The sequence below is a fragment of the Arachis ipaensis genome, chromosome B8, assembly GCF_059453495.1.
Source record: "Arachis ipaensis isolate K30076 ecotype BB chromosome B8, ASM5945349v1, whole genome shotgun sequence".
NCBI lineage: Eukaryota > Viridiplantae > Streptophyta > Magnoliopsida > Fabales > Fabaceae > Arachis > Arachis ipaensis.
In genome coordinates, this window is record NC_142443.1 from 132,535,403 (window position 1) to 132,552,275 (window position 16,873).

At 36.5% G+C, this 16,873-nt stretch overlaps 3 protein-coding genes across 3 annotated transcripts; 1 reads left to right on the top strand and 2 right to left on the bottom strand.

The window, feature by feature from the left end:
• The first annotated feature begins 4,235 nt into the window (after nucleotides 1-4,235).
• On the top strand, nucleotides 4,236-6,004 carry LOC148549896 (uncharacterized). Its single transcript, XM_088496446.1, has 3 exons — nucleotides 4,236-4,995; nucleotides 5,067-5,476; nucleotides 5,543-6,004. The coding sequence occupies exons 1-3, from the start codon at nucleotides 4,236-4,238 to the stop codon at nucleotides 6,002-6,004; spliced, it is 1,632 nt and encodes a 543-aa protein (XP_088352572.1).
• Nucleotides 6,005-6,663: 659 nt separating this feature from the next.
• Nucleotides 6,664-7,268, bottom strand: LOC107611502 (uncharacterized). The gene is made up of 2 exons (XM_016313417.1): nucleotides 7,224-7,268; nucleotides 6,664-7,017 (listed from the first exon to the last, which is right to left on the bottom strand). Exons 1-2 carry the CDS (start codon nucleotides 7,266-7,268, stop codon nucleotides 6,664-6,666), a joined length of 399 nt encoding a protein of 132 aa, XP_016168903.1.
• Nucleotides 7,269-9,519: 2,251 nt separating this feature from the next.
• LOC107611501 (uncharacterized) lies at nucleotides 9,520-11,556 on the bottom strand. Its single transcript, XM_016313415.1, has one exon. The coding sequence runs from the start codon at nucleotides 11,554-11,556 to the stop codon at nucleotides 9,520-9,522; it is 2,037 nt and encodes a 678-aa protein (XP_016168901.1).
• Nucleotides 11,557-16,873: the final 5,317 nt, after the last annotated feature.

The window sequence follows — 16,873 nt, forward strand, 5'->3', positions numbered from 1 at the left end:
AATGGTTGACTGGTTGACATAATAACATTTCTAGTTGGACTGAAAACCAAAATAGAAAAAAATTATTACTAATTAAATAGTTTATGTTTTTGTTTAAAAATTTTTAGTGTAAAATTTGTTAATACTTATTTCAAAAATCATGTTTTGATAGATTATTTGTTAGAGGATACCAAACAGAAGGTACAAATTGGTCAAGAATTTTCAAATATTATGTCAAAACAAGAATTTATCAACAAATTGTTAGTCATGCTCAGAAATATTTTATACGTAGAAAAAGATTAGCTAAAGGAAAAAAGTTAAGAAAAAATATTTATGATGTAATTTGATCATTATAAGTCATTTCTTTACTCTTAATTAGTTAGACTAATTCAATTTTCACTAATATAAGAAATATTAAATTGGCTACTTTAAACTCTCTATTACCCATGATAGTTACACTATTTTATTAGTTGTTTTCCAATCTAGAAATTGTACCCTAATCCAAAATTTTTAATGGATGGAGGATTTGCTTAAAGGAGGAAGAACATGTAAATGGAGTAAAGATTTTTATTTAGGTTGAAAAATGAAAATATAGGATAACATGTATCTAGTTCGAATTAGTTATTAGCTTAGTTTTCTTTAATTTTTTATGATGTGAATGTGTGCCAATTCCAAGGCATTATAATAGCTTAGCTAGGTTTCTAAAAGCATAGTTGTCAGAACCGAATCGGTGATCGAATCGGTCAAACTACTGGTTTATTGGTTCAACCGATAAATTATTGGTTAAACCGATAAATTATTGGTTAAACCGATAAAATCGGTCTCACGTAAATATAAAATATAAAATAGTTAAAAATTTAAAATTAAAATTTGAAATACATATCTTCACTAACATTTTATGAAGAATCAAGTCTCAACTTCTAAAAATAACTAATATAAAAAAATCATAAAATTTATCAGTAATACTACAATAGTATCTTAATTTGACACAATAAAAAAATAATTAATTCACAAAGCCTATTATTTAACTATAATATCAGTAGATTTTAACACTAATATCAAAACAAATAACCTTAATCACAATACTAGCATTGAAATAGATCAAGTAAATTAATAAATTTTTAGTGAAATTTATATTTATATTAATAATGGTATATAATTAAAATATAATTAATTTAAAAAATAAAAAAACAAAAATTAAATTAAATTAGATATTTATGTATTTGTCACATATAGTAATAAGAAGCGCAATGACTAAGTGGCAAGTGGAAGACGCTTTTTCTCAAGAGGTTCTTGGTGGAGACTTTTTAACAAAATTTTCAAGCCGGTTCGGTTAGACCGATTTGCTCTGGTTTTCGTCGGTTTTGATCGGTTTGATCCGATTCTTATCGGTTCACACCGATTTTCTTTCTTAAACGGTCCAAATAGTAAACCGAACTGAATTAGGGTTCGGTTCACTAATTTTTCGGTCGAATCGATCGGTCCAATTCGAGTTTTATAACTATGTCTAAAGAACAATGAGGTAGGAATATGCGACTTGTCTATGAACAGGAACATTTTAGATGTAATTGTAATTCATAACTTTTCTTATTAATAATATTCGACTCCCTAGCTCTCCGGCTTTGATGGCAATGCCGAAGGGAACGATGGGCTAGTTCGATAGTTTCTATCTAGAGTCTTGATAGCTAAGCCGAAGGGAATTTTGGATGGGGGATTATTTTTTCAAAAAGTTATTAGTTTACAATATATTAATTATAAGAACTTTTTGAAAGTATTTGATCCATAGAAATTAATTATAAAATATTTTTATATAATTTTTATACTGTTATTAATGATTACTTTTTTATATTTTATTTGCTTGTCATTTGAAAAAAGAGTTGAGAGTTAGTATAAAAAGAGGTTAACACAAATTAGATTATAGACGAAGTATGACACTAATTAATTTGTTAAGTATTTATACAATTAGTGAATTACTCCAACTTACTGTGATGTATTTACATGGTATCACTAATAAAATTTTGTTTTATTAATGTTATTATTGTCTCTTTTTCATGAATCAAAATAAAAAAAAATATTATTTGTACATTAAAATAAATAATTTTTGTAATTATATTTTTGTTCTTACTTATCGTGAAGTCTGAACCATATGTATCATGGCAGCCTTAAATAAATAAATGAAAGCAAGATATAATAAAAGAAGAAAATGATTTTCATTCCACAAAAAGAGAAAAGAAAAGACATTCATAGAACAAAAGTTATACTAGTAGGTCACCGGTACATTCGCATGGCCTTAATCAAATTATTTTCTATTAAATTTAATTTTAATAATTGTAAATGAAGCGGATAGAATGACTAAATTAGTGTTATGATTGATAATAATAATAATAACAAATATTTGCTTCATAAGAGTAGTCCTATATTAGGATACAAAATTACAAACCTTCTTTCAAAGCATTTGTTGTATCAAACACCGTATCCTTAATTTAAAAAAAACACATAAAATATCGCTTTTAAAATAAAAGTAGATTTTGTAGTTGACTTTATAAGATAGCAACTTGTACATTTTATTTCTATGTGAAGTAAAAGATAATTTAATAAATCAATTTTAAGATAAAATTAATATAAATTCTAACAAAAAAAAATTATTTTTTAGTTTAATTTATTATTATGATTATCTTATCATATTTTTATTTTTTGTTACATATTTGTACAATTTAAAGATAAGAACTTATATATATATATATATATATATATATATATATATATATATATATACCATAAAAAATTTATAATTCACAACTATTTATCTTCTTTTTCTTCTTTTAACAATACAAGTGTTTCATAGTTTTTTTCTACTTCTTTTTTTTAACTATAGAATGCATGGAGGATAAAAAAATAGTGAAAATTATTTGCCACCACTTCCTAGGTTATACCAAGAATTTTGTAAAAGCATTTCATTAGAATAAATTGATACTTTTTAACGTTGATGTGTCTCATGAACTAATCTTTGTAAATGAAGAGAATTATTTAAAGATAATCAATATCCAATATTAGACGATAGCGACTTTTATATTCCACAGCGTATTATTAAATTTTTTAGTTATATCTACTGTACGCAAAAGTTTTTCTATGAAGATATATTTCAAGAACTATTTTTTGAAAGAATTTCATCAAAAAGAGTTTAATGATGTTCCTAATGATCCATCAACCAATGTTGTTCCAAATAATAAGGTTTATACGTTGCATAATTTGTTTTATTATTTTTCCATGATTTGATCTGTTTATTTTATTTTATTTTAAATCTCTCGAATTTCTTTTTCAAATTGTAATTTTTGTTTTATTAATGATCTTGCCTGGAAAATAGATCGGCTTTCACTCCTTGAAATCAGCCGAGCTATATGTTACAAGGTTGGACGTCTGTCCCTTCAGGGTCCGAGCTTCTGATGTTCGTTGTAGAGTATAAGAACGTGAGCAATGCAGAGGAGGTGGAGTGTACCTGCAAGGACATTCCGATGCTTAAGTCAGTAATGGTGTCAAGTTTGGAATAATCAAAAGATACTTTACCTTCTCTTTTATAGATATTTACTCGTCCGTTGCATCTTTAGATGACTATTTGTCCGTTTCTGATGATTGGTTTGGTAACCGACTTTATTCTTACCGTTTGAGACGTCGGTTATAATAATATTGATTTTGCCGAGTTATAGCTCATAAGGGCCGAATAATAACGGCAGATGACGAGTTATGATGATGGCTGGTTATGAGGCCGAGTTATGATTTGTATTAATGGTGACCATATCACAGCCCCCAAGCTTAGCCTGAGGAGGATTTTAATGAAGCAGGTTGAGCTTTATTTTTGATGAGTTATAACTCGGCTTGTGTGGGTTAGTGGATGAGCCCCCAGATCAACTTACTTCATTAAAAGATGGTTAAGTGTTTTGAATTTTGGGTACGTGGGGAGTCGTGTCCGTTATTTTTTGAGGAAAGAGAAAGAATGATGGTTGCATTTAAGTTTGCTGATTCCCAACGTTGGGTTTACTGTTTGATGTGGCTTTGGGAGTGGGGGTTATTATTTGGAACTTTCTGTCCTTTTAATTGCTTGAATCCCTTCAGATCTCTCGTTTGTCTTTGTTTGCTGTTTGTTATATGCTTGCTTCTTTGAAGAATGAGCAAGAGAGGTATGAGTCTTCTTTTCTGGTTCTGATCCATTTCTGCGTTTTCTTTTTTCTTTCTTCTTTCTGCTACTGTCTTTGACTCTAATGGGTTTTGAGAAAGAGAAAAAGGATAAGGTGGATTGGTCCTATGATTGGGTGGGGGAAGATGTTAAGTCACGGGTTTCACTATTTTTTGATGATGCGGCGGTGAAGGAGGTGGATGTGAGTAGAATAGTGAGGGCGGGTTCTGGGGTGAAGGTGGAATTGTTACCATGTAGTGTAAATGATAGGATTTATCACCGAGAGTTGGGGTTTGGGTTCTTCTACATGCACAGTTGTGTGCTTGAAGAGTTGCGGGTTAGGCTTCCGTTTACTGAGTTTGAGTGTCAGATTCTTAAGCAGCTCAATTGTGCTCCTTTACAGCTTCATCCTAATGGGTGGGCTTTCCTGAGATCCTTTGAAGTTTTAATGGAATATCTAGAGGAAGTGCCGTCTGTGGATTTATTCTTTTCTTTATTTCAAGCTAAGGGGGTTTGGAAGGGGGGGTGGGTGAACTTCAATAGTACTCCCGGATTTGGGATTTTCAAACTTTACAAGTCTTCTTTTAAAGACTTCAAAGAGATGTATTTTAAGGTTAGGAGTGCAGAGGAGGATTTCCCATTTTTTATTGATGAAAATCTTGCTGAGAAATTTCCTCTCTTTTGGTGCTCGGAGCCGCAAAATATACTCGGCCCAGAGGTGATTTCGCCGAGGAATGAGTGTCTGATAGAGTTTTTGGTGGAGAATGTTGATCGGAAAAATTTGATATTGATGTATGAGTTGCTGAAGTGGGAGGATGATAAAATTGCTGTTGTAGAGTATTTAGGTGAGTTTTTACATTAATGTCCGTCCCCATTTTTGTTTTCTGAGAATTCTGACACCAATTTGTTGTTGTAGGTGGAAAGTATCCAGGTGTTTCTGCTGCATCTTTGAGGACGCGGTTCAAGAATAAGAATCTTGAGAAGGAGGTATCGTCGTCAAATGCCAAGAAGGTTGTTGCGACTGGCGAGGTTTCGCAGCCTCGTCAAGGGCGGAGGAAGGTGATTGTGAAGAAGAGAAAGAAATCCGACCTTGTGGAGCTATCAGATGATTCTGATGAAAAAGAGTTAGTTGTCCCTCTGGAAGAGATACAGGCCTTTATGGGAAATCAAAAAAGGCTTCACGAAGTTTCTGAGGAGAGCGAGGCATTTTCGGTGTGGGAAAAAGAGTATCCGTACATGGCTGTGGTGGACGAGTATTGCCAATCGTCTGCTGATGTGACTCTTGCCAAGGAGGTCGGGGATGTGGCCATTGGTCAATATATGCAGGTAATAAGTTACTGATTTTACCTTATTTTTCGTTTGGTAATCTTATGAGTTTATTTTGCTTTCTAGGTTGTTGGGTTGCGCCTTGCAAGTCTTGGGCGAAGTCAGGAGTTGAAATATAAGGGAGTTGCTTCTGAAAAGGTGGAGGTGTCTGTTTTGAAGGAGGAGTTGGTTAAGTGTAAGAATCTTGCTGCTGAGCTTCAAGCTCGTTTGACTGAGACTGAGAAGTTGTTGAAAGAGACTAGGGAAAGCTATTCTAAAGATGTTGAGGATTTGAAGAAAAAGGAAAGCGATTTGGTGAACGTGCAAAGTCGTCTGATTGAGGTGACTGCTCAGTTTAAGGATATGGAAAAGAAAAAGGCGGATGAGATTTTGGATTCGTTCGTTGAAGGTTTTGAAAGGGCAAGGTTGCAGGTTAAGTTTCTGGTTCCTGAAGCCGATATTTCTGGCATGGATCCTGGGAAGATAGTTCGAGATGGTCAGCTTATTGAAGATGATGGGGACGCAGAGGATGGGGCTGACAACGTTTAGAAAAAGTTTCTTTTGAACTTGTTTTGTATAAGTTTAATTTGAATGTGTTTTGTAAGTTGATAACAGTATGGCTCCTGTTTTTTGAACTTTTGTTAGATTGACTTGTATGAATGTTGAATTTGGTGCTTTTTATAAAAGCTGTTTGTGACTGTTCGGATTTTTTCCGAGTTTATTGGTATTTCTGGTTTGAGTGTGTTATTTGATTTGTAGCTTAGATGAGTAGTGGTATTTGTCCGAGCTATATGGATAGATTGATAAGATCAATTTGATAGAGTAGCAAAGATAAAACATTAGTCGTCTCATTTATATTTGAACCTTTTACATACAAAGGTGCAGGTAGGCTAGCCTCGTTAAAACTCTCCAAGCAAAACCCTTTAGGATAAAATCTTGGTAGTAGGAAAAAGAGTACAAGCCTGTCCCTGTCTTTTTTAACTATAAAATTTCTTTAGGGAAGACACGTTCCATGTATTAGGCAAGATTTTGCCATCTAGTGACTCTAGTTTGTATGCTCCTTGGCCGAGTGCTTTGGATACTCGGTACGGGCCATCCCAATTGGCTGCGAGTTTTCCATGTGTTGGTGGTTTCCGAGCAATTTCTGTTTTGCGGAGGACTAAATCTCCTGTGACGAAGGATCTGTTTCTGACCGTCTTGTTGTATTGTCAAGCTATTGCTTGCTGCGCTGCGCGCTGCCTCAATGTGGCGATTTCTCTGACTTCTTCGATGACGTCGAGCTCGGATCTCCGAGCTTCCTCTTGATTGTTGATATAAGTTCGGATAGAGTTCTGGGAGATCTCCAGTGGTATCATGGCCTCTGAGCCATATACCAATCGGAACGGCGTCTCCTTTGTTGATGTTTGTGGGGTGGTGTTGTATCCCCAAAGGACTTCAGGTATTAGCTCGGCCCAGAGTCCTTTGGCGTCATCAAGTTTCTTCTTTAGTGCATGTAAGATGACCTTGTTTGCGGCCTCAGCTAGTCCGTTCGTTTGAGGATGTTCAACAGAGGCGAAATGTTGCTTTATTTTTAGATTCTGCAAAAAGTTTGGAATTTCTGATCGGCGAACTGGCGACCGTTGTCAGTTGTAATATGCTTAGGTATGCCAAAACGGCAAATAATGTTTTTCCAAAAAAATGTAATCATTTGTTGTGATGTTATTTTCGCTAAAGGTTGGGCCTCCACCCATTTGGAGAAATAATCAATGCCGACAATAAGAAATTTTACCTGGCCCGGTGCCGTAGGGAATGGCCCGAGTATATCTAGACCCATTGGTTAAATGGCCAACTAATGTCCGAGTGATGTAACTGTTCGGCAGGTATGTGTATCAGTGGTGCATGTATTTGGCAATTGTTGCATGACCTGATTTTCTGTTGGCTGTCCTGCTACAAAGTCGGCCAGAAAAATCCAGCTCGAAGGATCTTTGATGCTAAGCTCCGAGCTCCGGTATGGGTGCCGCAGATTCCTTTATGTGCCTCGGCTAAAGCAATGTCCGATTCGGGTTTGTTAAGGCATTTGAGTAGGGGCCGATTATAACCTCTTCGATATAGTTCTCCATTGAGGATTGTAAAGAAGGATGCTTGCCGTCGAAACTTTTTATTGTTTTCGACCCCGTCTGGTACTACACCTGTTTCTAGAAAGTGTATGAAGTCGTTCCTCCAATCTGTTACCTGTGACACACTTAACACGTTTATCAGAGTAACAGTGGGTGATGTTATTGTGAACTGTTGTAGTGTAGATAGTTTGGACTGGGTACTGCCGAGCTTAGATAAGAGATCTGCTCTCTGATTTTGTTCACGTGGAATGTGTTCTATTTCAAATTTGACAAATTTCTATGATAATTTCTTTACTAATAGCAAGTATTTAGAGAGTAGAGGATCTTTTACCTGAAAGAGGTCATTTACCTGCTGTACGACTAACAAAGAATCACAATATACCTTGATCGTCGATATTTGAAGATCTAAGCAGAGTCTGAGTCCGGCGAGTAATGCCTCATACTCGGATTGGTTGTTGCTTGCTTTGAAAGCTAAGTGTATTGAGTGTTCCAAGATGAATCCATCTTCGGCTTCGAGACGAATTCCTGCACCACAGCCTCCATGATTTGAAGAGCCATCCACGTATAAAATCCATTGTTTTGCATGATCTTCCTCGAATGGTATTGTAAGCTCGGCAATGAAATCCGCCAAGAATTGTGACTTGATAGGTCCTCTGGAGTTGTATCTTATGTCAAACTCGGATAATTTGACTGCCCATTTTATTAGTCGTCCTGCAATTTCTGGCTTGTGTAGCACTTGTCTTAATGGGTGATCGGTTCTGACATGGATAACGTGGCTCTGGAAATAAGGTCGGAGACGTCGCGCCGAGAATATAAGTGCTAACGCGAGCTTCTCGATCCTTGGATAATTGAGTTCGGCCTGGTGGAAAGTTTTGCTAACAAAGTACACTGGATGCTGAACTTTGTTTCTCTCTGTAACAAGGGCTGAACTTATCGCCCAATTAGTAACTGACAGATATAGAAATAGATCTTCCCCTTGTAGGGGTTTTTGTAGAATCGGCGGTTGTGAGAGTGTTATTTTTAATTTTGAAAAGGCCTTCTCACAATCGTCGTTCCACTCGAATTTATTTTTCTTTTTAATTGTTTTGAAAAAAGGAACAGAAGTTGAAGCAAGGCAAGGAACAAATCTGGAAAGTGCAGCGAGTCGTCCTGTTAGGCGTTGAACTTTCTTGACTGTTTTAGGGCTGTCCATTTCCAGCACTGCTCGGCATTTGTCTGGGTTTGCCTCTATTCCCCTACATGTTAGTAGAAAACCTAAAAACTTACCCCCTTGAACGGCGAAGGCACATTTCTCGGGGTTGAGGCGCATGTTGTACCGGCAGATCTGGCCGAATATTTCTGTAAGGTCGCTGATGTGATTATGTCCGGTTTTCGTTTTGGCGACCATATCATCAACATAAACTTCGATATTCCTGCCGATTTGTTTGGCGAACACTTTATCCATAAGGCGTTGGTAAGTTGCACCTGCGTTCTTTAATCCAAATGGCATAACTTTATAACAATAGTTACCGAAATCAGTGATAAAAGCTATTTTATCTTGATCGGAGGGGTGCATTAATATTTGATTATACCCTGAATACGCATCCATAAAACTTAAAGTAGCATAGCCTGATGCATTGTCTACTAAAGAGTCTATGGATGGTAGGGGGTAAGAATCCTTTGGGCATGCTTTGTTTAGATCTGTGAAATCGACGCACATGTGCCACTTACCGTTTTGTTTTCTTACCATTACCACATTGGCTAGCCATGTAGTGAATCTGATCTCCTTGATAAATTCGGCGTTGATGAGCTTTTTTGTTTCTTCTAGTGATGCTCTCTTTTTTTCCTCGCCGAGTTTTCGTTTCTTCTGTTGTACTGGTCGGACTGCCGAGTTTATTGCTAGTTTATGACTGATAATTTGTGGATCGATTCCGGGCATGTCTGATGGTGTCCATGCAAAAAGGTCGGCATGTTCTTGCAGGAAAGTTGTTATTTCTGTAACTCAGATGCATTGAGTGAGGTACCTACAAATGTGAATTTATTAGGGTTATTGTTGAAATACACTTTTTGTAGTTCATCAGAGGGTTTTGGGCGATCGAGGAAATCAGCTCTTGGGTCCAGTTTGGCTAGCGTGTGCTCTTTTTGGTTCAGGCCAACATTGTTGACTTGTTGCGTGGAGCGATTTTGGAATTTCATGCTGATGTTGTAACATTGCCGTGCCTCTTTATGGTCGCCATGAATTGTTCCAACCTGGTTTTCCTGCAGAGGAAACTTTACACAGAGATGAACTGTAGATACAATAGCGCCGAACTTATTTAAAAAGGGTCGGCCGAGAATAATGTTATATGGGCTGAAACAATCGACTACTAAATATTGAATATCATTAGTTTTTGAAAGAGGTTGCTCACCCAGTGTGGTTTGTAACCACACTGATCCGAGTATTGGAACTCGTTCTCCTGAGAAGCCGACCAGGTCTCCTCCTGTTGACTGTAACACGTTGTCGCTGAGCTTCATCTTTTGAAATGTGGAATAAAACAGAACGTCGGCACTGCTCCCGGGATCCAAGAGCACTTTTTTTACTAATAGATCCCCTATCTGGAGGGTGATTACCACAGGGTCGTCCAGATTTTGTATATTGGATTTAAAGTCGGCCTGTGTGAAAGTGACTTCTGGTTGTGGGTTAGTGATTGCTTTGTCTTGTTTCGGTCCTTTTACCGAGCATATTGCTCTGAACGATCTTTTCCTTGCTGAGTTTGTGTATCCCCCACCTGCATATCCTCCTGAAATACAATTGATTATACCTCGTGGTCTTTCGTATTGGCCTGAAGATGCCTTCTCTTTTCCTCGGTGTTGTTCAGAGAGGTCGTTTGTTGTGGAACTATGGCCGCGTTTTTGGATGTGACCACCGATGTATTTATCTAGGTGACCTTGTCTTGCTAGTCGTTCTAAGAGATCTTTGGCGATCACACAATCATCGGTATTGTGGCCATGTTTCTGGTGGAAAGCGCAGTACTTTGACTTGTCCACGTTCTTTGCATCCTGGTATGTGCCGGCCTTTCTTGGAGGCTTAATTAGTTTGGAGTTCAAGATCTCCTTGATTATGTCTTCCCTCTTAGTGTTAAACTGCGTATAAGAATCAAATCGAGGTGTTAGTTTAAAACTTTTCTTAATGGTCGAGTTCTTATCTTCTTCACGGAAGTGTGACTTGTCAGACTTCCGAGCTTGTCTGAGCTCCTCGATGTCAATTTGTCCTTTCGCTTTCTCTCGAAATTCTGCTAGGGTCTTTGGTTTTGCTACTGCGATTGTTTCCTGGAACTTCCCGGGTCGGAGGCCACTTTTAATTGCGTGCAGATGGACCTCGGGGTGGGGATCTGGTATGTTGATTGCGATCTTGGTAAAGCGAGTCATATATTCCTTTAAGCTTTCGTTTGGTCCTTGCTTGACAGTGTTCAGGTAATCAGAATCGTGCAAGTATATTGCAGATCCAGCGAAATATTCTTCAAATAACTTCGCCAACTGATGAAAGCGCGAAATGGAACCTGCAGGCAAAGCACACAACCAATCAAGTGCAGGACCGTCTAAATAATTCGGAAAACAACGGCATAAAACTATATCTGATGCACCATTGACGATCATTATTGATCGGAATTTCTTTAGGAACTTCCTCGGATCTCCGAGTCCATCATAAGGCGTGAGAGTTAACGGCAGAGTGAACCTCTTCGGCAGTTCGAAGTTCATTACTTCTTCTGTGAAGGGGCCTACAGGGTCCTCGGACTCTTCTGTCTCGTCTTCGGGCTGCTGCCCTTCGTGTCGAGCAGTTTCTGAAACATGAGTCGGTTGCGACTGATGTTCCTCGTCTTCCGCCTGTTGGCGATGAGTATCGTTGTGCTCAATCCGAGCATGATTTAGCTCAGCAATTTGAGCAGCCATTATTTGGTTCTCGTCAGCCATTCGTTGATTAGCTTGTTGTAGCTCAGCTACCATTTGCATAAGTTCGGACAGTGAAGGAGGCGGTACGTCAGCCATGGATGTAGATGGAAGTGATGGGACCAAAAGAAAAAATGTGATTTCCTCGGCCCCACGGTGGGCGCCAATTGATCTTGCCTGGAAAATAGATCGGCTTTCACTCCTTGAAATCAGCCGAGCTATATGTTACAAGGTTGGATGTCTGTCCCTTCAGGGTCCGAGCTTCTGATGTTCGTTGTAGAGTATAAGAACGTGAGCAATGCAGAGGAGGTGGAGTGTACCTGCAAGGACACTCCGATGCTTAAGTCAGTAATGGTGTCAAGTTCGGAATAATCAAAAGATACTTTACCTTCTCTTTTATAGATATTTACTCGTCCGTTGCATCTTTAGATGACTATTTGTCCATTTCTGATGATTGGTTTGGTAACCGACTTTATTCTTACCGTTTGAGACGTCGGTTATAATAATATTGATTTTGCCGAGTTATAGCTCATAAGGGCCGAATAATAATGGCAGATGACGAGTTATGATGATGGCTGGTTATGAGGCCGAGTTATGATTTGTATTAATGGTGACCATATCAATTAATAATTAAAATTTCATGTTCACAATAGTTGTTAGAAGAAAAGGTGATGAACAAGATATCAACTTGGCCTAGTGGAACAGTATTCAGGTTTGAATTTCATAGTTGCTTAGCTTATTTTTTAGTTTAAAAATTGTCTTTCAATTAGTGATAATAAATACGGTTTTTTCACGCAAAAATAAAAAAAAAAGAAATAAATTAATAGACAAATTACTGAAATAAAATAAATGGTAATTAAAATTACCCATATACAATTTTTACAAAAGATTACTCATATACTTTTTTTTTCATAATTATATGTAAACCGTTGTAGGGTATAGCAGTTTCTGAAAGAGGTGAAGCAAACATAAATCATTGGAGGCAACAACGGTTTACATTAATATGTTATTCATTGCTGCACTGTGTAGCGCAGATTATACACATGTTTATAAAGGGTATATGGCTAACAAGTGTATTTTCTTTTGTGTTGTTTTGGGTATATAAAATTTGTTTTAGTTTATCACCGTATTCTTCGTTCGAGTAGGCCAAGAACTAATCTATTGCTGTGACTAATCCATTGCCATGCATAAGACAATTTAAATTTCTAACGGACTAATGAGCTAACAACTAGACCAACCTAACTTAATTAATTTGTAACATGAATTAAAATTAAGTTGTTTTATTAAATTTTTTTATAATTATAGAAAAGTGTATACAAGTAATCTTTTTGAAAAAATTATATATGGATAATTTTAATTGTCATTTATTTTATTTAAATAATTTGTCCTAAATTAATGTGCTAACATGCTTATTTTACTTAATCCTCCTATAGTCCTATGTTACTATAGTTTTAAGGTGTGGTTAATTTTTGTATTTATATCTTAATACTAATCTTTTTATAATCGTAACAAATTTGATAAAAGGTAGAGCCTAAATGCTTGTATATATTACTAGCAGGTACTTGTTCAGTTACTTTTCTATTGTTTTTAAGAGATTAATTTTTATATTTTTATTTTTAAAATTATAAATTTGATAAAATAATTTTAAAATTTAAAATAAATACTATTTAAAAATAAATATAAAAATTTTAAAGTTATTTAAATTTTAGAATATATAAAATTTATAAATTTAAATTAAATAAAACATTAAAAAATTTTATTATATCATTATTATGTGTAACAAGATAATGATAAACATTTATAAAGTAATTATTTATAAACATTATATAAGTTTATTTATTTATTTTTTCAACAGTTAGGATTGAGATTCAAATTCAAAATCTCTAGATGAGAAAGGAGAGATTATGTCATTCGAGTTATGAAGTAAAGATAAAATATTATATTCAAAGTGTAAATCCCGCTAAAATCGGTAAATAACTTGTTAATAGATTAAATTTTATTAGGAAAGCTAAAATACAAAACTAATATCAAAATAGGATAGAACTCGTCGAAACGAGAATTTTGTTATCAATTTTGATAATTTGGCCCAAAGTTAGACCGAACGAACCGAACCAGTCGAACCGGATCCGAACTGGACCCGTGGGCCCAACCAACTCACTATATATAATGAGCTGAAGCTCATTTCATTCCATTCAGCATGCAGAACACGCTGGGCAGCAACCTAAATGGGGAAGAACATGTTGAAGATTCCAAAACCCTTGATTTCATTCAAATCCACATAACTTCTCGCTTCGAGCTCCGATCGTCACACCGTTTGCGGCTACGCGTCCGCGGCGTCGAGCTCTACAAAGCCCATAACATTGAAAGGTAAGAAAGCCACATTTTCGTTCTCAATTTTTCTATTTCTAGTTCTGAATTTATTGGGCTTTGGTGTTGAGATTTTGTATAATTTGGTGTTTTAGGCTCAAGTTAGCTTCCGGGACTTATGGGCTCAAGCTATTGAGTACATGGGTATGGTAAGGACACTCTAACCCTAGCTCAATCTTGTATTTACTATGAAAAAACTGAAATTGAAACATGTATATGTATTAGGTGTAGATTAAGTGGGTATATATGCATTGGAATTGAATTGGAAGTACTTGGAGGCTTGTTGGTGGTCAAGGCTTATTTTGGGCTGTTTTGATTGAGCTTGGAGGGGCTGTAATTTTGTGTTGTGAGGCTGCCTTGGGTGAACTAAGTGATCGGCCAAGGTATGATTTAAGTTTCGCACGTTTAATATTTACGGTATTGTGAAAACTTAGGTTAGAGGAACCATAAGATAAGTTGAATTGTTAATTGCATTTAATGAGTAGTTTGTAATGCTGTTGGAATAAATTATTGATGAGCATAAATTGGAATTATGAGGTTTGAGGTTATCAATTTCATGTTTTTGGACTTGCTTATAATGGGTTGTGCTGATGTTGATGTTGATGGATTATGGTTGGTGATTGTTAATAAATAGATGTTATCTCAAGTTGATGTTGATATGTGTTAATGAAGGGTTGGGTTATGTAATGGAATTTATTTGTTATAAGTGTTCTTGTAATCATTAAAGAAGAATTGATATATCTTGATATATTGGGATCATTGTGTGGATTTTATGGAATGGTATGGACATTAATGTACTAGTGGTTGGTTATGATGGAGTAAGACTTGTTATGTTGTAAACTTGCAGGTTTTGCGAGTGGAAAATGAGAATTGGTGAAAAATGGGGTTTAGGGTATTTTTGTTAAAATATAAATTTTGATGAACTTTGGTAGTCCATATCTTGCTCTACAAATTTTGAATAATGATGAAGTTTGTTTTAAATTAAAGAGTGTTTTATAAGCTTGAAATTGATATAAAGTTTGCGGAAAATCGAATTTTGTAGAGGAAGTTATGGATGCCGGAAAGTTGGTGCGAAAAACTGAAATTTTAAAGGTTGCAGCAGAACCAGGTATTCTGATGTGTGCCCACGCACATAGCTGTGCGCCCGCACACCTGGTATTTTTCATAAAGTGTGCGTACGCACACTCTTGTGCGCACGCACACGCCAGGGCGAGTCTTCTGTTGGTGGCGCCAGCACAGGTGGGGCGCTCGCACACCAAGTGATGTGTGCGCACGCACGCATATGTGCGTATGCACACGTCCTGCTTTCTTTTTCGAGCTTTGTGCACGCACAGGTGTGTGCATACGCACACGCCCTATTTTTCAGCACTTTATTTTTCTATTCTAAACATGGTTTTAGACTCTAAAACCCTTATTTTTGCCCTGTTAACCTTAGATTCTACTAGCATGCTTAGTAACTAGCAGAAGTTAGGATTTTAGGGTAACTTGGGAATGAAGAAAGAAGTAAATATGATAAGTTATGTGAAAGGGAAAGTGACTATGGAATGAAGTAATGATGCCATGGCTTGATACATGACTGAACAATGATTATGAATATTAAATGGCTTATTAAGAATGATATCTGAGATACGAGTTTTCCTGGGTAAAAACCGTGGCTCGCCACGGCGTGTTCCAGGTTGAATCTCGATACTCTGTTGACCCTACATCGTAAGGGTGACCGGGCACGTATAAATTTCCGGGTATGGATAGCCCCCATTGAGTGATTTATATGATGATTGAATGTGAACTCTATGCATAGACTCTTGGGGATGCGCGACGGGGGACAGTCTAAGGTTTTCGGACTTGTCGGGTTGGCTAGATAACTGACAGATGGGCCCCATCAGCCATAGGACAGGCATGCATCATATGCATTTGTTTGTTTTGATTGCTATGCATTTCCTGGGTTTGCCTAATTGATATATATCACCTGCTACCTGTTATACTTGCTATTTGTACTATCTACTCATTACTTGTGCGTGAACTTGTTTGGTTGCTTGTTTCTATTGCATTGTGGATGATGGAGGAAAAGGAGAAATGGTTTGGTGTTAGATTAGGATTGAAATTGAGTAAGTTAGGTAGATTTAGAATACCTACCCCTATTTATGGTTTCTGTTTAGTAATTAATTTGGATAACTGAATGAGGGAGCTCTAGGATTGCCTATGGCATTTTCAGAACCTTATTTATTATACGCGTGGCACTTTTACCATGCTGAGAACCTCCGGTTATCATCCCATACTATGTTGTTGTTTTTCAGATGCGGGTTAAGAGGCTCCTCGCTAGGCATCTGGATCTTGAAGCGAAGTAGTTCCTGGATGTATTTTGGGTTTCTGTTTATATTTATGTATATATATATTTAGCTTACTCTCCAAGTAACTTGTGTATGCTGCTCCTCATAGAGGTTGAGGGAGAGATAGGGGCTTATTTTGATATTTTGGTATAATTTTGGGATGCCTATGTATATATATATGTATATATGTTCTTCGGCCAGCCTTGGCTTCGCAGGCTGAGTCAGGAGCTAGTTTCATTGTATTCTTGGCTCTCTTTTCATTCTTTTGCTTATTTATATCTATAATCTTTAGGTTTTTTAGCACGCAAGTAATACTGTTCCCTGAGTGTTGCACTTTTTATTTTGCGATTTTGTTTTACCCTTTTTCAAGGCTCCTAGTTAAGTATCTCTTTTCATATTATATATATATTTCCATCTTTAGAGGTCGTAATACCTTACTTTCTCAGTCTTATGACTTAAGCATAAGATTAAGTATGGTAGGGTGTTACATTATGGTATCAGAGCAGTTCGTTCCTATAGAGCCTGAGGACGGACTAAATATGCTACTGTGCATTCTCTGTGTATATGTCTATGTGCTAGTAGGATATCTAACTGATATAAGTAGCATACATGTTCATGAGCATGCATTTGGGACTGTTAAGCACTAAACTTGAGATATTGAGACTGATCACCTTAATATCAATTGTTTGGAGTGAACAGGGACCAAATGTCGACTCGCGGAT

Bases quoted from the DNA above. Each gene is read 5' to 3' on its own strand.
- LOC148549896 (XM_088496446.1), top strand. From the start codon at position 4,236: ATGGGTTTTGAGAAAGAGAAAAAGGATAAGGTGGATTGGTCCTATGAT. The intron at 4,996-5,066 runs GTGAGTTTTTAC...TTGTTGTTGTAG, and splicing joins TGCTGTTGTAGAGTATTTAG to GTGGAAAGTATCCAGGTGTT. The intron at 5,477-5,542 runs GTAATAAGTTAC...TTTGCTTTCTAG, and splicing joins CCATTGGTCAATATATGCAG to GTTGTTGGGTTGCGCCTTGC.
- LOC107611502 (XM_016313417.1), bottom strand. From the start codon at position 7,268: ATGGGTCTAGATATACTCGGGCCATTCCCTACGGCACCGGGCCAG. The intron at 7,018-7,223 runs GTAAAATTTCTT...CTAAAAATAAAG, and splicing joins TCCCTACGGCACCGGGCCAG to CAACATTTCGCCTCTGTTGA.
- LOC107611501 (XM_016313415.1), bottom strand. From the start codon at position 11,556: ATGGCTGACGTACCGCCTCCTTCACTGTCCGAACTTATGCAAATGGTA.